The sequence below is a fragment of the Pterocles gutturalis genome, unplaced genomic scaffold (assembly GCF_000699245.1).
Source record: "Pterocles gutturalis isolate BGI_N339 unplaced genomic scaffold, ASM69924v1 scaffold15024, whole genome shotgun sequence".
In the NCBI taxonomy this organism is placed as follows: domain Eukaryota; kingdom Metazoa; phylum Chordata; class Aves; order Pterocliformes; family Pteroclidae; genus Pterocles; species Pterocles gutturalis.
Window position 1 is genome coordinate 573 of NW_010130945.1, and position 22,504 is coordinate 23,076.

The following is a 22,504-nucleotide window of genomic DNA, read 5'->3' on the forward strand; positions in this document are numbered from 1 at the left end:
AACAATAAAATAAAACTAACACAATAGTTGTGCCATTCAGTTGAACGAAAACAAGTCTTGCACTATTCCCTACCTGACCCCTCCTAATAGAGAAGATGCTATTGAACTGCATGAGCCTACAGCCAACATAACTGTTTCAGACAGTTCAGGGTTTTGGTTTTCAGGGATTTTCTACTTTAATTACAGTATTTACTGTATACTAACGAAGTTTTAGATGTTTTTCTCCAGTTTTTTTTTAGCAAAACAATGCAGAACTAAGCAAGTAGATGAGAAGCATAAACAAAATCCTCTCCTTCAGTTAAAGACAGATATTTTGTTATTGGTACCACTGGTACTGTGGTAGCGCTTGGAAACTCACACCACAACAGCTGTACACAAAATTAACTGTAAACATAATTTACAAAAGACAGTCTTTGTCCTGAAGAATTTAAAATCTAAATAAACAGGACAAAGTTTGAAGAGACACACACAGAGAAAAATAAAGTGACATACACATATCCATAGAGCAGTGATGACTAAACTGGTAACAGAAACAGATCCCACAGACCCAGCGAAGATTTGACATGCTGCTGCTATGTCACAACTGCAAGACAGGCTACAGTTTTTTTGTTTCGGGGTTTTGTTTGTTTGGGTTTTTTTTTAATAATTCATCCTCTGAAGATCTTGCTGTATGAGTCAAGAGCATCTTACCTGGAGTAATAATAATATTATTGGCCTCCTTTATCATTTCAATTGCATTGTCCACATTGATTTCTGTGTGGGTTCCAGTAATTTCCATGGGCTTCCCACCAGCTGTTGATGTGGTGCCATAACCCCCCAGAATCACATTTGCAAGGGAACGGTTCATAGCCTGAAAGACAAGAGGGTTTTGATCAGCTAAAGATGAAATCCAAAAATAAAAGAGAGATGTCCACAGAGACAACTTCTGAAAATATTAAAGCCTTCCTGACAATAGTCTTTATCTACTGTTTTTGCCTGCTTACAACTCAAAACTTCTTAAAACAAAGACCCAGATTAGCACAATAGCCAAACATCAGCTTCTAACACATTACATTACACATGTAATGAGAGAGCATCAGCATTTCTCCAAGACAAAGAACAGAACAACACAAATAACAAATATTGGTCTCTTTTTGTTCTTAAAGGTAAGGCATAAAAAAAAATGCATATATGATGAGGTGTTTTTTTAAATACATATATATATAGACACACAAATTTTTGCAAGATATTTTCTTAAGTTCTTCAGCAATTCAACATGTAAGCACAAAACTGCTCTATGACACCATGGAAACCACATAGCTTTTATAGGTAGTACAGAAGCAAAGCTCCTACAGCATCAAGACAGGAAAGAACACAACAAAGCTAAGTAGCCACACAAAACTAACCAAATGCTGACTCAAAACAAACTGTAATGAACTCGAGGGGGCCATTAACTTACTGGCTGAGCACCAAAAGGGAACAAGAGATCTTAAACTAGGAGCTTTAAGAGGAGAACGCATCCTGAAAATTCGGGTCTGTAGATACATAGCCAGGAAAAGCCACTGGCTAAATGCTTTCACTGGCATGCCTCCTTGTGAGTGTGGTCCCAAAGCAGCATCTGTCAATATCTGGAAGCAGGCAAAACTTGTAATTGTAGTAAACAAAACTTTAGAAGCAGGAAAGGAACAGGATAAATTGCTTCTTTAATTAAACACTTGTGTCATACATCTGCAGTGCTACCTCAGAAACCACAGCAAATTTTAAGAATGGATCTGGCACACATTCAAGCAAGACTAACAACCACACAAAAGTGTGCTTCCAAGTGACCTTTTCCACTGACATTTCAAATCACACAACTCCACAGGTTTTTTTGCTATAGCCTGAGAAGATATGCCATTCCATGAAATTCATCATCTAGCAAACAAGCACAACTAAGACGTTAGAAGAACTTTTGTTTATCCTGATAAATCATCACTGTTTCAGATATTGTAAGAAAGCTGTACAAATGCAGTGAGATCAACATCTTTGTACTGTCTGGAGTAGTTCATATCCTCTAAGAACACACTGCCTTCGACATGTATCACAATGTTAAACCATCAAACAGAAAAACAGGCTACATTACAGCAGTTAAGTGTCGTGGGTTAAAGTTAACTTAAAGTTAACTCTGTTAATTTTTTTTCTTTTCTCTCCCTCTTCTTCATAAATAGCTAGCAAGAGGCTGTGTTTTGGATTTAGGCTCAGGAGAAGCTGATAAGACCGATGTTTTGTTCTGCTGCCAAGGTCAGCAGACGAGCAAAGAGGCACAGCCGGTTGCTAGCATAGGATTTGCCCTTATGTTAAAATTGAAACTCAGAATAGCCAATGATATTCCATAACATGCATGTCATTCCCAGTATATAGGTAAGAATACCCGGAAGTGTGTTCTCTTTTGCCTCGGCTCTGCTTTCGCTGCTCTCTCCTGGCTCCGCATCGCTCTCCAAGGCCTTTCCCCCCCCTTCCACCGCCTGGGACGCACAAATCGCTATCTCCATTCCATGAGTTTCAGGATCCTCCCTCTCCGGGGGGATCGTTAGCTGTGGCCAGGTGGTTGTTTTCCCCACTCCGGTCTGGGACGCTCGGGCTGTTATCTCCATTCCGTGACTGCATCCGGGAGCGGTGCACTCCCCCCCCTCCATTTGGGGGAATCGTGAGTGTAGCCCTGGGGATCGTTAGCCAGCAACAGGCTGAGCCTTTGGTCATCGAGTGGGGGGGGGCAGTATCATTGTGTGTCACTCATTCTTCCCCCTCCGCTGGAATTGCTGGCCCGGAGCAGGCTGGGCCTTTGGTTATCGGGTGGGGGGGCAGTGTCACTGTGTATCACTCATTTGTATACAGTATTGTTTTTTAATATTATTGTAGTTTGGTTGTGTAGTTTAGTTATTAAATTGTCCCTATCTCAACCCACGAGTCCTCTTTACCATTTAACCCTTTTAGTCTCTCCCCTATCATTGGGTGGGGGTGGGAACTGTGTGAGCGGGTGTGTGTGGCTTGGCCCCGAGCCAAGGGCTAACCCACCACAGAACACTAGACAGAAGAATACTCTCTTCAGATGTTGCACATGCTAAGCTTACAAGCAAAGCACTTCCTACACGTATCTAAACCAAAAGACAACCGTAAGTCCAGACCAAAGGAGAAAAAGTTCAAATATTATTAGAAACTTGAGAATCCACACAAAGCAAGAATGAGATTGAAGCACTCTTGCTTGGCTCTGCACCAAAGAGCCAAGGAAAGAGGAGGCAAGTCTGTCAAAAAAAAAGTGGGTGGTAAGGTGGCTTCAAAATGAGCCAAGAACTCATCAAGCAACAATTAACCAATGCAGCTAAGACCCACTCAGGATAGGGACAGTGTGGAAACTCTTTTATAGCCTCTTTCACCTTTTTTTCCACTAGAGACCACAAACATATATGAAGTACCAGCTTCACCATTCACAGATTCACCACCAGCAAAAAGCCCTCTCTGCAGTACATACACAGGTGATACTGGCCAGGAACCTCAAAAGCCCAGGGAAAACCAAACCCTTCATCCCTGTGAACTTCAAGTCCTTCCACTGTGCCCACATAAAACCACACAGCTAGTACAGGCAATGGGCCAGCATACAATTTATAAAACTAACACAATTTGTCCTTTCTCTTGCTTTGTTTCATCATTCCAGTTAACGGTTCCTCTTCAACCTGAAGCGTTTTCCCCACCCCTAATCATACTGATTCTAATACTACAGTTGCAATCATCAAGTATTCACTCGGGGCGGGAGGGGAAGGAAAAAGGAGAAGGATATGCTAATACAATCAAGTGTTCTGAAGAAGACATGTCGTGTCATAATTCACAGTATGAGTGAACAGCACAGGTCTTTGCTTTTTTGCTTTGAAGTTAAATTCTTTGTCCTTAACTCACCCTCCTAATAGGCACAAAAGGGGAATGGGTTAAAAATCAAGCAGAAATGAGCGCAAAAACCAAGTGATTATCTGAATACATGTTGGCCAATTTTATCAACACAAGTTTTAAAGAGAGTATCCGGATAGGCTTTGGATGACTAAGCTACAGTTTTAACACAAAACGTAACTGGAAATGTTGTAAAAAGAAGGTTTCAACCACTAAGATGTTTCCACAAAAACCTTATCATCCATACTAGGTAAGTTTCAATAAATACACCACTTTGGATGGAAGTCCTATGGGGCAGGGACTGTTGCTTCATTAGCACAGGTTGCAATAGCCTAAAGCAGAGTTTATTGAAACTCTTGAGCATTTCTTCTCCTGAAACACAGCTTCAAGACAATGATACTGAATCTTCTGATTATAACAATGCTTTTAAAAATAATTATTTCCACTAAAGAAAGCAAACCAGAAAAGAAAAATGCTGTGGGGAAAACAAGTTATTCTGCTTATTGTGCAGAAATTATACAAAATAATTTTGATTTTACTGGCTGATCAACTGTAATTGTCTAAGCTTACACGAAGCAACACAAGATTTCTAGAATACTGCCTCAAAAAACTAAACTTCCTGAAATTTGAGAAACAGAGAGAGGAAGGCACTCTGTTATTGCGTTAACTGTGTTGCTAATTGCTTCCCCAAGCTTCTTATTTAACTACATTCCTCCAACCAACAGACGCAAGTATCTCAAAACTTCCTGTGAGTGCTGAGAACAGCTAGCAATAAAATACATTTTAAAAGGAAGGAAAGAGTAGAAGAAAAATGAAGGAACAGAGATGCCTACCGGTAAATAAGTACCCAATAGATCATATTTTCACTAAGACTCACAAGTTCTTCACAGAACATACTTTTCATACCTGTGTTGCCTCATAAGCATTACCCTTCTATGGATATGGACTAAATGACTGACTGTATACAAATATATATCTATATACACTTACAAATAAAAAGATGTTCCATGAACCACATAATCTGATCTCTTTTTGACAGAGACACAAAATATTCAAGAAAGAACAATATTATTTAAAATTCATACCTGAGATTGTTCATTTGAACTCACCTCCACGAAGCTGCACAAAAATACTTTAAGCTTTTCTGAAATTGTTCCTCAAGAGATGAAAATGAATGATACTGAACATTCCTAACACGGTAACAACACCATTTATCAGCAGACAAAGTAAAAGACAGGCAGGGCTGACCACAGATAAATTATCAGGACAGAAGAGAGACACCAATCATACAAGAACACAAGTGGAAATGAAACAGAATTACACAACAATTACACAGAATCAAGAGGCTGTCAGCTGCTACACTGTGAACAGTTTTAAATCATTACCTCTTCAGCTTTGAAAACAAAATGGACAGAGACATGGGGAAACAAGAGGCTTCTGTACAAATGTTCCAGAGAAAAATAGAACATTACTAATAATGCAGTATGATTACACAGAAAGTTGAAGTTCAAGTTGCTCTGACACAGACATTATCAATAATGCATTAATGGAAGCCTGCTGCCACCCCGTGGTCCTTCAAAGTAGCTGCTCTGAAGAAAGTAGCACACTTTCCAACACTCCAGAAAACAAACTTTAAATTACTCTCTAATCGAACCAAACTTTTTTTTAAAAGCATTCACTACTTAAATTATCTCCTTCTGATAAATTTTAAATTTAGCTTAAATTTAATACCACCACTAAGTGATACAACTACAAAAAAACAGCTGAGCACAAGTAATCGTACCTATTTGAGCCCACATTCAAAACCTTGATGCCCAAGTCAATGCAAAGGCTTTCCTCAGTTTTCTAACTGTATCTCTCCAAGTCAAAGAGAGATGACTGACATCTATTCCAACAGTTTCAGTCAAGAATTTCTAGTCTGTAAACACCTAGCAGCTTGGTCTTCCAATTGCTTATCTTCCTAGCAAACATGCTAAGGTTTTTCATTACTTGGAAAACAAGAACAATTTCTGCTGACTTCTTACCACACACATGATGTAAGAGAGGATGGCTCCAGAGGAGCCAATGAGTGCACCAACAATGGTCAAAGGACGCCCTCAGCACACAAAGCCCATCCGGAATAACTGTTCAGGACAGTAATAACTACAGGCATGTCAGCACCTCCAATAGCTGCTGTTAAAGTGACACCCTGGAATAGGAAAGAAAATACTTCAGTATAAGCTGCCATTAAGGAGAACCTGCAGAGAAGACAGTCTGTCTGCCGCTCTGAAAAATAAATATCAAGTTACTTAATAACCTGTTCAAGTATTTTCAATGTAGGAGACATCAAGCTGTGGCCTAAGGATTGGACTTAACTGTTGATTCTGCCTTTTGAGAGAGGACAGGAAGGCATTCCACTGTCCTCATCCTGTGCTTAGTCACATATTTTTACTCGCAAAAATATCCTACCAGCTCCATGGAACTGTTCACACCATGAAAGGATTCATACTGAACAGTCTTTGCAAGAGTCCATTTACAGAACGGTTATATTCAGGGTAAACATTGCAGCAGCTGGTGCGACTGAATGGAGCAAGTTACACATAGGGATGATCTTACCAAGTTATCATGATAACCTGTAGATCCAGTGCTCTTTTAGGTATTTTAAGGATAAACTTTCTAAAGCCTTTTAAAGTACCAGCTTGTCATATAAAAGCCTCCATTAAATCATAGCTGAAAAAAGTAATTCTATACATACATGCCTGCTCTCTGGAACAGTTCTGGTTTACAGCTCGATATAGAAATGTCAGTTGCTACTTGCTACTGCAAAATAACATACAAGCACTATGACAATTGTTACTCAAGACAGTAAAATTCAAACATCAAGAGGAAACTTGCAAAGCTGAGGAACAAACGGCTTGTTTAATTTGTTTCACCTCCTACAATTCTGCAACTTACCATTATGGTTGAGAGAGCGGACACAGAACCTAAGCAAGTAATTCCCGTAGTGTAACTAGGATCAATCATGTATGGAATCATTCCACCAAAGCTGGCGGCCAGCAATCCTGCATTCAATGCATGTCGACCAGGCAAGAGCAGTGGTGCAGAATTCAGGATACCTGAAATCAAATGCATAATCAGGGACTGACACACACGTGGAGGAGAGTGCGTCTATTGCCTTCAGAGAAGACTGAATACCTCAGCAAAAAATAAAAACTAAAAAAAGAAACAGGGAGGGGCAGAACATAAAAGAAGTTAGTTGAAGCTGAGACCTTGTACTGATTCAGTATTGAAACACATTCAAACTTACTCTATATCCTCAAATACTCCTGTGCAAATTCTTGTTTTACTTGCTAATCTCATTGAAGTGTTTCAGAATAAGCACAAAAATCTCTTTGCCTCTTGAAAAGCTTTGTTTTAAAAAAAAAAAAAAGTATTTTAATTCTGGCCCCAAGTCTTTGCATGTTGTGTATGACATTCTGTAACAGAAAGCTTTTAGCTGGAACTTCTTAGTACAGGTATTATCTCAGTCTCTCAAAAGTTGTGTGCTTAGAAAAATATGACTATGCAGATAACCCCAAATATAAAACACTCCTGCTTTCAAATGCTTTAATTTCACCAGTACCCTCAGCCACACAGACTTCCCACAGCTTCCCACACTGTCAGAGACTTCAGCAGAAAAGAGGGTCTGGTATTTGTGTGATTCAGTTTAAAAAGACAACTACATATTTCTTTTCACCCTAGTCTTCTTCCTCCCACCCCCCAAACAACACAGCAAAGAGTAAAAATAATGCAAGTTTATCTGTCACTTTCACTGTAAGTAATTACTTACCATGTGTCTCATTTAAATTTAGCTGATTTCAAGGGAAAGTATGAACTGATGGCCTCAGGACTGCAAGTCAAAGTGTGTGACCTACTACCTCTAGTTCAATAGTATAGACAAGTTTATCATCCAGCTGATATGAAAATGCAAGGAGGGGAATAAAAGAAAAAAAAAGAAAAAAACAAAAAACAGGAGAGTGCTCTGAAACAGACAGCAAACTTCACCACAGACGTGTGCACAAATCACTGAGTGGATGGAGGAGGTAAGATGGAGAAGGGAAAAAAAAAAAACCAAGAAGAAATAAATTAGTAACTACTTAGCAAAAATACATACTACTGACAAATCCTTCAAAAGATTATTAGAGAGGACAACTTGCCATCCATGTCATGCTTCCTCCTTCAATGGCTGGTCTCATAAACACTGAAGAAAGTAAACAGATGTCTTCCAAAGGAACTATTGCAAAGCTAATGACAGGATTACTAATAGGGAGCTCTTAACCAGAAGTTCTTAGTATAGGTATTATCTCAGTTTCTCAAAAGCTGCGTGCATACAAAACCAAAAATAAATGCAATAAGAAATCTTCAGGTGCATAAGAATCAGGAATTGGTGAGTATTTAATTTAGAAGGCATATTTACTTAAACAGTAAGAGGCACAGAGCATGGAGTTTGCACAATAGGTAAAAAGAAAATAAACTGAATGGTTTAAAGTGAGGCAATCTCAACTGATCCTGCAAGCTACCTACCTAAATGAAGCCTGCAACACTAGGAACAAAATCCCATAAATATTAGCCATGCTTACTGAGTCCAGCAACACCAAGGTTTCAATTATAATGTCTTCTCAGGAATATGAAGTTGTGATCATAAAAGTTCAATAAAATCAATTACAAAAACAGTTTCAGGTATTTCCTTAACAACACTAAAGCAACACTTATTTCTAGACAAGATGAATTGAGGGAAGCTTACATGACTTGCTAATTAATAGCAGTAGGATGTCCAAGAGTGAAGATAAACTTTTCATAACTAGAGCTGTACACAAATCAAACAGAATTAAAAAGAAAAAAGTACACTCCTAAGAATTAAACATATAAATTTTCACCTAATGCAAAATAAAAGGTTTCCTTCCAATTACACAGCAGTCTAAAGGCAGAGCTAAACCCTGGGGAAAAAAAACCTTAAACAAATACTTAATTACGAATGGAAGGTCTCACCTTGCAGTTTTCCATAAGCAACAAGAGAGCCACTGAAAGTCACTCCACCAATGTACGTGCCAAGGTATGCCACAACCTTGGTGAGGTTCGCAGCTGGATCAGTAGCAAAGTGAGGATATTCAATGATGTATTCTGCTACACAGGTGAGCACAGCAGCCAAACCAACCAAACTATGGAAAGCAGCCACGAGCTGAGGCAGATCTGAAATCTGGATGCGTTTAGCAATCGTCAAACCTATTGAGAGTTGAAGATAGAAGGGAAGTCTTACAAAAAAACCAATTTGTGCAGCTAGAAATTAATGTATCATGGCATGCAATGAATAAACGCACACACATGTCTGTTCCAATGGAAAAATTTGTTCTATGCAAGAAATTGCTATGGCATTTAACTGAAAGCTGCAGATGTATATTTTGTGCAATGAGGATATCATAGAAATTAGAGAGAAGATTAAAGCATATCATGTTCTTAAAAGCTTCAGTAATATTGAGAAATTCACCTGTAATGAAAGCACAGTGCAAAAAGGGGAATCTGGCAGCATTCAGTCAGGAACTGAACAGAAGTATGAAGTTGGGCAAGTTCATTCACCTCTGCATACCCAGTTTCCCTACCAGAGAATATGTGCTCCTGCTTCTCCACCAGCCTCCCCATTCTTTATCACATCTTGATGCATTAATAAAAGCCCTGGAACTTAGAATTGTCAAGTTAGCCAATTCACCTGTGAGCTATACAATATTTTGTGTATATATAGCTTGCATAAATGCATATACAGAGCATATATTCTTAGTTTATAGTATCATACACATACCTATGGTACCACCAAGTGCCATTGCGCCTGACATCTGTGCCAACAATTCAGGTGAGGGTTTAAGCCCTCCAAGAGTTGCTGCTAAACCTCCGGCAACACCAATCATACCCAAAGCATTTCCAAGGCGAGCTGTTCCTTGGGTGGACAGACCAGCCAGGGCACCAACGCAGCATAAGCCTGAACCCAGATACATCATCTTCAAAACAAGAAAAACATCAATATGCATACATGAAGAAGAGACAAAGTGGATAATCATGATATAAGTCTTCCTGATTATTACACCAGAGCGCCGAATTCTCCAGAATGTACATAAGTCATAGTTCTTAACTGTGAGAAGCTGTGTACAGGATGTCATTTTGGCCAATTAAAATGTGGTATCTATTAAAACTTCTTCTCCACTTTATCTGCACTGTGAATACTAAACTTGAGTCAAGCCAATTTTCCTCAACAGTTCAGAAGCAAGATTTTCTTTAGCACAAACCTAAAGCTAAACGGTCCTGTTCATTACAGGAATATTTTCATAATTTGCTTATGGCACATCTGAACCCATTTTCAAAAAGTATAAACAAACTTCAATGAATTGAGCTGCACACGTCTAGGTAAGTGAAAAAACTCAAATATATCACAAGCCCTTGGCATAAAGGTATGTTTGGATTCACTTTTTCCAAACACAGAGGGCAATACACTTGATTTTTCTTACTATTAAAAAAAATGCAAACTAAAGTTTACCATAAAAGCTGCTAGAGGTACAATGTCTGTACATCCCTCTGTGCTAAAATCTCATCCCATCCAGATGCCATACCTATTTCAACTGTCATGCTAAGTCAACTTTTCATAAACAGTTAAAACAAAGACTGATTTCTGTAGTCACTCTAATATTTAAGCTGTAATTTAGGAAAACTGTCCAATAAATAACAAAGTACCTGATGTTTTACAGGGGGAAAAAAACAAAGCTTTTAAAATTTGCAGATTCAGCATTCGTGGTATGATTGCAAGCCTAAAGTTAATTAACTTCAGATGGGCCTTGTGCGAAAATGTAGCTGGTGAAAAGACCATGGCTAATTTGCTATTTACTCCTCCAGAAAGCAAGCAATGAAGAAGCAAACCATTCTGTGAAAAGTAGGCTAAGAGCCATGAAGTTATCTTCTTACCTGTTCAATATCATAGCCACCACTGAGAGCAGCTGCATAGCCTCCGACAAATACACCACCAGGAAGCAGGTACAAGTAGTTGTACTCTGGAGGATCTGTGGGACGTTTGAACATATCCAGCATTCTCTGTGTAACTAGAAACCCACCTGGCCAAAGTAAAGGAACAATTTTACAAAAATAAAATCTGACACTAAGCATATCCGCCAAGCTTTAAGAGAAATACTTTGTTATTATTACTACACAAAGGTAGCAACTGACACCAATAAAGCCTCTGAAAAACTAGTAATCTGGAAAACCACCAGGAAACAAAAGTGTAACAAGCGTGAGATCATGTTGTATTTTTTTAACCTTTGGAAGAAATTAATACAAGGAGGAGTTGGAAAGCCTGGAGGACTTGCTCTGGCTCCATACTCTATGCTGACTGTAGGATCCAGGCTAGTTTATGACTGTGTCCTTTTCCCTATCTACTCTAGCAAAAAGCAGTATTTATAAGTCACACTGCTCACTTTCTTATCTTTTTTATTTGTGAAGCTGGGACTTCCAAAGCTCAAGCAAGCAGAAGTTTGTTTTATGCCACTAGTACATACTTCAAATAGGAAAAGGAATACAAGGACAAAGGCAGTACCATGTTGGAACATACAGGAAAATGTATTTCATATAATCATCATGCAAAGAATACTTAAAAAATAAAAAAAAGAAAAAAAGCACATTTAAGTGCTTCCCTAAAAAAAGGTTACACCACAGGGTGTGAAAACCAGATACAATAACAACTATGAAAACTGGGGGGCAGGAAGGGAATGTTTGTTACTCATGGATGCTCTCAGATCCTATTCCCAGAATAACATTTCCGGAATCTGTACAATTACAGAGCTAGAATAAATTAAAGAATTACACAAGTGTTTTAAAGTTAGCCTCAGGAGAAAACCTAACATTCATACCTGCAATATTGACTGAAGAGATAAAAGCTGAAAGCACTGCTAGAGTTTGAGGAGTGTTTTCAGGGAGATAGTTTCCTCCCATCAATACCAGCCCACCAACTGCAGTTAGTCCTATTTAAAAGAGAAAGAAGTGTTACTGACCCTTAAAAGGCTCTATACCTATAGGAAGTTTCCTTTCAGTTGTCAAACAGATACCCATCAACTCAAATTTTGACCCCCTATTCTACACATCACTATTTAAACAAAGACTACTGTGGTCTTTTTCAGCAATACAAACACGTTTCAAAAGAAAAAAAAATGGTGTATGAATACAATTTTGAAGTACAGTGCCTCAAGCACAGAGTCAGCCTCTGAGTACTTGTTCAATAAAATAAATTTTGCTTTTAACAGTCACAGTAGATCAGATTCATGACCTGTCACATATACACACACAGATACATAAAATCTTACATATTTATAGAGTTAGGAATCTTATGGCTCACTTTGGATTTTTTTTGCTTTTTCCCCCCCTCTCAAAACACATAGTTTGATGAGAGGAAAAAAAAAAGCACAAAGAACGTGCAACAAAAGTTACTTTCAGGGCAGTATTTTGGAGAGATGTGACAGAAGATGTGTTCTATGAAAGGAGGGACTGCAGCAGTGGAAAATTACTTAGAAAAAAACAAAAATACGCACGATCACCATTTGCCCTTCTTTTCAAAAAAAACCATACTCTCAGAAAGAGTATGTTTCACAGATGTCCTCGCTGTTCATGAAAGTAAACTCAGACATGCGAAGTAGTACTAGGCTCTTTGACATTTTAAAATGCATATCAGCAGACTTCTGTCAAAAGTTCAAGTAAAAGGAGCTTTGCCTACTTTAAACAGAAAAAAAAGCAGTTGTCTGACAGCTACTAACCTGAGATAGCATTAGTCACTGACATGAGTGGAGAATGAAGTGCAGGAGTCACACCCCATACTGTGTGATATCCCACTATTCCAGCAAGTCCAAACGTTGTCACCATTTGCGTGAAAGCAGTATTAGGAGCTGCAATGCCCAGTCCTAACATGCCACTTAAACCTAGAAGAAAAGCACAGCAAAACTTTTCTGTAACTTTTCTATGGTTTCTTACATTTAAAGTCTGTAAAACAGGAGTCCAGTATTGAGCTAAAAGCAAAATGGAGTTTTGTGCATGTACTCATTTCAAGATCAGCTGGATCACCTTTGTCAACTACAGGGCTCTTTCAGCACTAGTGTTTATTTTACAACGGAAAATAAAACCATCAGTATAATACACACGTATCTGTTATGCATGCACACAAAGCAGCAAAGATAGGTTTCTACACCAACACTGAATCCTGTCACTCTCCTGTTCTATAGCAAAAATGTAGAAGAGTCAATCACACTGAGATACTACTTGGAAGACTCAAAGCATGCATATGAAGAACAGAGATTAAAATCAAGAATACTCAATTCATTAACTACCTCATGCAGAAGTTCTGATGCATACAGAATACCAAATGACTAGAACAGACAACACTTATTTGTCAAGACAAATGGCCTATTCTCAGTCCTTCAGTGGACTGTGGGCATTTAAGTCTCATACAATACATTAAAGTTTGAAGAAAGCAATGGCATTTAATTTTTACACTTCAAAGTATGGGCACAGTCACTAGCAGGAGTCCTTAAGAATTTTAAGTATTTTACTGATATTTAAATAAAGCCAAACACACACACACACACAGAGCATGAGTCAGCACTGTTTGAAGTGTTAATACTTTTCATTAAATTATAAAATTTTAGTTCCTCTCTCAAAAGCAATTACTACACTACACTGATTTTGCGCAAGGATACATCAGCCAATCAACTGCTCTCCCAAATAGTTACTAGACTGAATGTGTAAGATGAGGAGTCACTTAAAGGTGTGAGTGCCAAATGAGGAGCACTCTACACTGATTCTCCAACTCTAGAAGTTGCCTACCTGCCGTGTACACAGATGCACTAGTCATAGTTTTTCTAAAAGGTGTAATAGCAGCTGCTTTTTCCGCTTCCAGCTCTGCTACAGTCTTCTGCTTCACAGGGGCTCCTTGAGGAATGTTATTTGGAGGAGGTGCTGGGAAAATCACCTTGCCATCCTGACAAGAGACATTTACAGTTATCCCTAACACGGCAAATGCTTTATAGTTAGAGGAGCCTACTCTTCTTCGTCCTGCAACTCAGATGAGTCTTAACATTGTACTGCCATGCCACAGGAACATCTTACTTTTCTGCATCAGCAGAAGTTTGCAAGGCTGGATGATCAGCACAGCCTGACCAAGTTAACCACACTGGTTTACACATTTTTCAGACAAGATTTAGTATCAGTGTCCAAGAGCACCTGGTGGAAACATTGCACAAGGTCTGAAAGCAGGAACCAAAACAAAGAGGTAAAGTTCCTCAAATGGAACATATTAATGAAAAATAAAACAAGGTCTTGGAAACGGCAAAATCTGCTATGGATCTGAACTGTAATCAGAGCCTGCCCAGGCCTCAGATAGGTACCAAGAATGATGGTACCACATTTCTTGCTGTTTGCCAGGCCTCTGGAGGAACAACTGGTGGAGCTATCAGACCTGAGTTGTACACACCACTTCAGTGGTCGGGGAGAGCTGAAGTCAATGCAAGCCTCCTCCAGAGTAGATACTGTAAGTATTACAAAATGTTGGCATCATTATGCAGGGAAACTCAACAGAAATTAACACCTCCACCTAAACTGCAAATTGTTATTTCCTAATAGTTGCAGGGCCATGCTGGCCCATGCTCTAGTTTTTTTTATTTCATTATTTCCTAACAGAGCCTAAAGTATCCTGCATATTCTAGTTCCACCAGTTTTTTCTGAAGTTACTCTTGGGAAAAAACAATGTATTTATTAAAAAAAAAAAAAAGAAGGAATAAAGTTCTTCTGGTCCTGTAGTAATGTTTCAAACATATTTTAAATAATTATGCTTTTATCACATGAATATAACATGCAAATTTAATCTTTTCCCTATTTTTCAATAGTAGACATTAGGCATTTGTTTAACTATGACAAGAAGACAAAAGCAAAGAGGTTTCCCTTCACAAAAAGGGACTGAAAAATATTCAGATGAATACAAATATGATTGTCCACACTGTCTGTCAAGCCGCACCTGAAATCTACTGGCATGCAGTATCTCTGAAGGCATTTTAAAGAGACAACATTGATAAATGTAAAGGTACGTACAAATTAGGAAGAAAATATTTACAGACTCACCTTCATTACTACGGTTCCTCTAATAACATGATCCAGAGTTCCATAATCAAATTCATCTTTTGGATCAAAGTAGAAGTTCTCTTTGTCAGGACTAATAGCCTTTAGGAGTTTGATAATGTTATTGGAATATAGAGTACTGGCCTGAGTAGCCATTCTGCTAGGCAAGTCTGTGTAGCCAATGTGTGTAACACCCTGAAAAAAATTCAAGTAAAATATTAAGGATTAGTTCAATCTCTGAAGAAACAGCCTCTCTTCCAATATATCCTTCTGGAAATATACATCCAAACTGTTTCACTTATTTCTGTTTTTAACCCCAGCTAAAACTGTTACCTGCAGCTCTAACATTGTTCAGTCAGGGGAGGATAACTCATAACTCGCAACAGTTACAGAATTCAACATGACCAAACCCAACACCTTAAATGCTATTAGCAGCAAGACAACACAGAGAGGAAGATGCATTGGTGCAAGAGTTTCTCCTCTCCAAATCCTACCACTCTCTCAAAACTTAGCTTCTTAACCCAATCAGTTAACAGATTATCCTGCCCAATGCCTGGCATCTTCTCAGTCCTTCCAGAAGACATGCACTGGACACAACTTTCTATATGGCACTTTCTATCACCCCCTGAGGAGTGAAGGCAGCTTCCTCAGAGCTAGCTAGCTGTGCAACTAATATGCCCAGATTCATTTTTATGTAAAGATGTAACATAATATATCCACACTATTTACAGAACAAATGTGAGTACCCCTGGCTATCAGGCTCTTGAGCTTTTGGAAGGTATGTGAAGCTGAGGCTGACTTACACTCTTCACATTCAAGCAGGCTTGTGTTAAAACACTGCTCCCGTAACAGCTAAGATCCATGCATGCTTCTACAAACTCTGGCTTCTTAATGCAATGCTCCAGCACACTGCTAATAGTTCTCCACTGCTACTGTTTTCCACACTCAGTGCTAGTACACTATATCCAGGGGTAATATTCCTCTGACTAACAGTGCTCCATATAAATTCCTCATCATGTAACTGCTTATTTTTGTTCTACATACTTTCAGTTTTATCCAATGACACCAAAAGCCCTAGAAAACAACAAAGCCAAATACAATGCATGACATGATATACACACACACAGCCCTGGTTACATTAATGACAACCACAGCAGCAATGTGTCCTACAGGCTTCCCTAATAACAGCATTATGTTCTTACATTAACAAATAATAACCTTGGAAGTCTGCCACTTTAAATCTCATCACCCAAATTTCTATAACTGCTGGTAGATGTCTCACAAGTCCCAAAAATTAAACCCAAAAAGCAGAAAAACAAGCTCTCAACTGAGCCAATGAACACTGGTGCAAAACCAAAGGAGTTAGTGCAGTCCAGAGCACAATTGCTTACTTTAATGAACCAATTCACACTACTCCTAGTTTCGGTTACAAGTGGTTTGGATACTCTAGGGCAGACACACTCACGCTGGTGAAGCTAAAGACCAAAAAAGACAGCATTCTCCTGAAGCTGAAATTACATTGAGCTAAGCCAGAGACTTTGCACTGAAATAAAGACTGACATAGTCTAAACCTATTCAGCTTACCTATGACAGGCAGTTAACCTGCAGTCGTGGGAGGTGATAAACAAGGAAAAGAAGCTATTGCTACTGCTGTCTCTTTACACAGGCCAAGAAATAGACACCAAACCACACCCTCAACTCTGCAGAGACAAATTGCTGGACTTGGAAGTCTCAGTAGTTACAATTCCATAATTAGCACTCAAAGTAACACTATACAAAGGTTGTTTCTTTAAAAATCTTCAAATTGTTACAGAGATGCCTAGTGAATAAATTCAAATCCATAGGATTACTTAAGGCCAAATATCAAAATCAGCTACTCATTTTCAGCATATGGTTTACAAGACATAACGTGAATTCATGCAAACTGAGACTGATCTGCAGATTAAAATGCTCACCTTATGGATATACAGTTCTCCAGGCTTTGTGGTCTCAATGTTTCCCCCTGCTTCTGCAGCTAAATCCACAACAACTGAACCTTCCTTCATTGATTCAATCATATCTTTCTTAAACAAGACAGGAGCTTTTTTGCCTGAGAAGACAAGGCATAGCAAGTTAAACACAAAATACAGTTTTTCACAGGCAGAGCTCAGAAGATGAGTACTCACTCCCCTTCTCTTTCTCTCTAAACCATATTTTTGTAAGTAAAATTTTTGAACAATCAGTACCTTGGATGAAATGTCACAAATTTGTTTATACAGGGAGAGAGAAGAGATGCTAGACCATCTTGCTCCCAAGCATACCAAAAGTTGTGCATGGGTAGTCCACCAAAGGTACTGGAAATCCAATTTTGCTGTCAGTAAACTGACAGCACACAATTTTACAATTCAAGTCATTATTAAAAAAAAAAAAAATAAACAAACAAAAACCCACCACATCACAAGTTACTAACATACAGACACTGTACAATACAAAGCACTAAAACCTGAGCTCTACGTCACTAGTTTTCAATTACAAAAGACAGTACTGTTTCTATCAGACTTGTTCCAGTGTACAAGCTGGACAACAGAAGTACACTGATGCAATAAATATACAAGAGAATTTTATATTCTTACTTTATTACTACCTACTCCTTGTTTAATAAGAAAACACCACGATATTGACTGTTCACAGGACTGCTCATGCGGGAGGGCACACAGTCAGAGCACTTCGTCAAAGGAGGGGTAATCCACTTGCCAAGTGGGAGACTTGAGGTACACAGAACCCAGCAACTGGGCACCGTTCTGTGGCCATCCGAACAGGCAAAGGGCACTCATCCTACCTGACCCTCAAGGCAGAGTGGGGGGCACTCATTTGGGAGCAAAGGCTGCAGCTCCAGCTTGGGAATCTGCACCATCTACCCCAGCAGTGACCAATGCCTCTACCCAGAGTGAGCTGCTGAAGGGGAACACTGCAGTGCAGACCTCAGACTGCAGCAAGTGCCTAGACATGCCTCCCCGAGCAGGGACAGGATATGCCCAGATGGAAGACCTCCTGCAGCAGGTGGCTGAGCTGCAGGAGGTGGTGAGAAGGCTGCATAGCATCAGAGAGGCTGAGTTGGAGTTAGATAGCTGGTTCCATGCACAGTCTGTGGTGGACCCACAGCCAAACAGCCACAAACTCCCTCACCGCCACACAGAAACAAGGGGGGCCAACAATGGAGAAGAATGGAAGCTTGCAACAGCAAGGACCAGCAGTAGGTAGAGGCTTCCTTGGACGCCTGAGGTGCCCTTGCAGAACTGCTTTGCCGGCCTGCAGACTGAAGAGGAAAGACTCATGTGTCACGGACCAATCCGCTCCTCCCCCATGACATTGTTTATCCATGTTTATGCCTCAGTCATCTGGGCAGAGCACTCGGACAGAACATTTCTAAACAAGAGGCTCCACCATGTCTACTCAGGCAGAGCACATTGGAAGAAGAGTTCTTTTGTGAACAAACATTAGCAAGTTATTAATATTTTGAGTGACAGGCACCACCTGTTGAGGTAGCGCATGGCTGCTGAGGGCTGGAGTTCATCTCCCTGGTGGAGAGCCAACTGCTCCCCCCAAAGGCACCCTAGATGCAGGGCTGTTGCACCCCCCAAAGGACAATCCCAAAGGTGACCTGGATACAGGCCATTGCCCACCCTGACGCGTGGTCCTGGAACCATATAGAAGGTGAGCCCAATCACCTACTCCATGTCAACCCATCACCCCCTGCATGGAAGGAGTTTCTGCCTGAAACGAAGATTTCTGCCTGAAGACACATGCTGGAACAAGGGACTGGTGATGCTATCTCTATGTCTCTGTGTGTCTCTGTCTCTATCTCTGTCCTTCTGCCCTCCTTCCTTACTTTTCAACTCTTTCTTACTCTGTCTTCTGATTTTTGCCTTCAAATAGTGACTGAGCGTTATTTGGTGCTTGCTTAATGAATAAGTGGTATCTGTTGATAACTGATAAGTGTGACTTGGTGCTCGACTCTGAGAAGTGGATTTGTAATATTTTTGCAGTTGCTGAGGTAAATAAAATTGTGCTGTGTTGTTCCTTGAGTCATTGTCTGACTTCACCTAGCCAGTGCTCCTTTTCCGGGAACCACAAAAAACCTCTCTTGACTGTCCATTGTAGCGGGGTGAGACACTCATCACATCAGGAGAGATGCTGAAGCCAAGTAAGGTGGCCCCATCTGCTCCCTGTGTAACAAGCAGCGCAACTAAGAAAGGGCGATGGGTGACAGCAGTAGGCTACTCTCTTCCGAGAGGTACCTAGGCACCCATTTGCCAGCCTGACCCACTCTCTAGAGAGATGTGCTGCGTACTGGCAGCTCGTATCAGGGATATCACTGAGAGACTACCAAGCCTCATACAGCCCCCTGGCTAGTATCTGCTGCTGATGTTTCATGTGGGCACCAGTGATACAGCCAGGAGCCATCTGAGGAGTATCAAGAAGGATTACAGAGCCCTGAGAGAGGTGGTTAGTGCCTCTGTAGTGCAGGTAGTTTTTTTCATCAATCCTCCTGGCCAAAGGGTTTGAAAGGGCCAGTCAATTGTGGCAAGTCAATAATGGTTACAAGACTGGTACCACAGACAGGAGTTTGGCTACTTGGACCATGAGACTCACTTTGAGAAACCTGGTCTACTGGGGGCTGATGTGGTCCATCTGTTGGAGAAGGGGAACAGCATCATCAGTCACAGGCTTGAAAACCTGGTGAAAAGGGCTTTAAAGTTGGTGGGGGAGGGGAACCTCAATCCATCCCACTCCTACCAGTTTAATGCCAGTGCCAGCAACAGATGCCCAGAACCTGGAGAAGGATCACAGGTCATCAGGAGAGCACATGAAGAGCAGCACAAAAGGAATTCCAGCCAGTAAGTCAGCTTCATCCGGGGCACAACTACAGTGCTTCTAAGCAAACACATGTAGCACAGGGAATAAACAAGACGAGTGAGAGACAAGCACAAGCCTGCCAGTGGGATGGCCCCTACGACTGGTGTGTTGGAATGGAGGGATACAGGCTCTTCAGGAAGGACAGGCAGGGGAGATGAGGAAGGGGTGTTGCCCTCTGTATCAGTGACCCACTGGAGTGCACGGACCTCCGTCTAGGGATGGATGAGCTGCCAACCACAAGCTTATGGGTCCAGATTAAAGGCAGGGCAGGGACAAGGGACATTATAGGGAGGATCTGCTGCAAGCCACCCAACCACAAAAACCAAGTGGATGAGGCCCTCTACAGACAGACAGGCGCAGCCTCACGCTCACAAGCCCTGGACCTCAAGGGGGATTTCAACCACCCTGATATCTGTTGAAGGGACAACACAACAGGGCATAAACCAGGAGGTTCCTAGAATGCATTTATGACAACTTCCTTCTCCAAGTGATAAAGCAGCCAACGAGGAAAGGTGCTGTGTTGGACCTTGTTCTCACCAACAAGGAAGGGCTGGTGGGGAATGTGAACGGTGGAGTTCCAGTATCCATAGAGTCACAAGGAGTGTGCACAGCAAACTCACTACTCTGGACTTCAGGGGAGCACACTTTGGCTTCTTCAGGGATCTGCCCGGTAGAGTCCTATGCAATAAAGGCTTGTAGGGAAGAGACGTCCAGGAAAGCTGGTTAATAGACAAAGATCATGTCCTCCAAGCTCAAGAGGGAAGAAGGAAACCAACCAAGAGGAAGTCAGGCAAAAACGCCAGGAGTCCTGTACAGATAAACAAGGAACTCCTGGAGAAACTCAAACACAAAAAGGAAGCTTACAGAGGGAGAAAGGAAGGACAGGTAGCCTGGGAGGAATACAGAGAAATTGTCTGAGCAGCCAGGAGTCAGGTTAGGAAAGCTAAAGACCTCATAGAACTAAACCTGGACAGGGGCAAAGCCAACAAGAAAAGCTTCTAAACGTACATCAGGGATAAAAGGAAGACTAGGAAGAATATGGGCCTGCTCAAGGAAACTGGAGACCTGGTTGCACAGGATGTGGAGAAGGTTGAGGTAATCAGTGACTTTTCTTGCCTCAGTCTTCACTAGCAAGTGCTCAAGTCACACCGCCCAAGTCACAGAAGGCAAAGTCAGGGACAGGGAGAACGAAGAGCTGCCCACTGTGGGAGAAGATCAGGTTCAAGACCATCTAAGGAACCTGAAGGTGCACAAGTCCATGGGACCTGATGAGACCCATCCACAGGTCCTGACGAAACAGGCAGATGAAGTTGCTAAGCCATTATCCATCATCTTTGAGAAGTCACAGCAGTCTGGTAAAATTCTTGATGACTGGAAAAGGGAAACATAACACCCATTTTTAAAAAGGGAAATAAGGAGGAGCCAGGGAACTACAGGCCATATCAGTCTTGTATCTGTGCCCAGCAAGATCATGGAGTAGATCCTCCTGGAAACTATGCTAAGGCAGCACATGGAAAATCAGGAGGTGACTGGTGACAGTCAACATGGCTTCACCAAGGGCAAATCATGCCTAACAAATTTGGTGACCTTTTACAACAGGGTCACAGCATCGGTGGATAAGGGAAGAACAAGTGAAATCATCTACCTGGACTTGTGGAAAGCATTTGACACTGTCCCACACAACATCTTTGTCTCTAAATTGGAGATACATGAATGTCACTGATAGACCACGCAGTGGACAGTGAGCTGGCTGGAAGTTTGTACTTGAGTTGCATTCAATGGCTTGATGTCCAAGTGGAGACCAGTGACGAGTGGAGTTCCTCAGGAGTCAGTACTAAGACCAGTGTCAATTAACATCTTTGTCAGTGACATGGACAGTGGGATTGAGTGCACCCTCAGTAAGTTCACCGATGACAACAAACTGTGTGGTGAAGTCGACAGGCTGGGTGGAAGGGACGCCATCCAGAGGGACCTGGACAGGACAGGCTTGTGGGCCCATGCCAACTTCACAAAGTTCAACAAGGCCAAGTGCAAGGTCCTGCACCTGGGCTGGGGCAATCTCAAGCACAAATACAGGCTTGGCAGGGAATGGATTGCAAGCAACCCTACCAAGAAGGACATGGGGGTGCTGGCTGAAAAGCTCAACTTGACCCAGCAATGTGCACTCACAGCCCAGAAAGACAACCATGACCTGGACTGCATCAAAAGAAGCACAACCAGAGGGTCAGGGGAGGTGGTTCTGCCCCTCTACTCCTCTCTTGTGAGACTTGGCAGGGAATGGATTGCAAGCAACCCTACCAAGAAGGACATGGGGGTGCTGGCTGAAAAGCTCAACTTGACCCAGCAATGTGCACTCACAGCCCAGAAAGACAACCATGACCTGGACTGCATCAAAAGAAGCACAACCAGAGGGTCAGGGGAGGTGGTTCTGCCCCTCTACTCCTCTCTTGTGAGACCCCACTTGGAGTACTGCATCCAGGTCTGGGCCCCCCAATGCAACAAGGAAGTCCAGCTGTTGGAGCGAGTCAGAGGAGGGCCATGAAGATGGTCAGAGGGATGGAGG

The 22,504-nt window shown here is 41.2% G+C and overlaps 1 protein-coding gene across 1 annotated transcript in view; it reads right to left on the minus strand.

Annotated features, from left to right (window-relative positions):
* Window positions 1-690: 690 nt before the first annotated feature.
* LOC104466861 (NAD(P) transhydrogenase, mitochondrial-like) overlaps window positions 691-22,504 on the minus strand; it is a gene marked incomplete at both ends in the record, with an annotated part of 24,284 nt that continues 2,470 nt past the window's right edge. Inside the window, 12 exon segments of the mRNA XM_010080414.1 lie at window positions 691-850; window positions 5,922-5,983; window positions 5,986-6,085; window positions 6,832-6,992; window positions 8,905-9,138; window positions 9,710-9,905; window positions 10,861-11,006; window positions 11,799-11,909; window positions 12,696-12,857; window positions 13,759-13,912; window positions 15,049-15,240; window positions 17,001-17,134. Coding sequence (XP_010078716.1) covers window positions 691-850; window positions 5,922-5,983; window positions 5,986-6,085; window positions 6,832-6,992; window positions 8,905-9,138; window positions 9,710-9,905; window positions 10,861-11,006; window positions 11,799-11,909; window positions 12,696-12,857; window positions 13,759-13,912; window positions 15,049-15,240; window positions 17,001-17,134 — 1,812 coding nt within the window.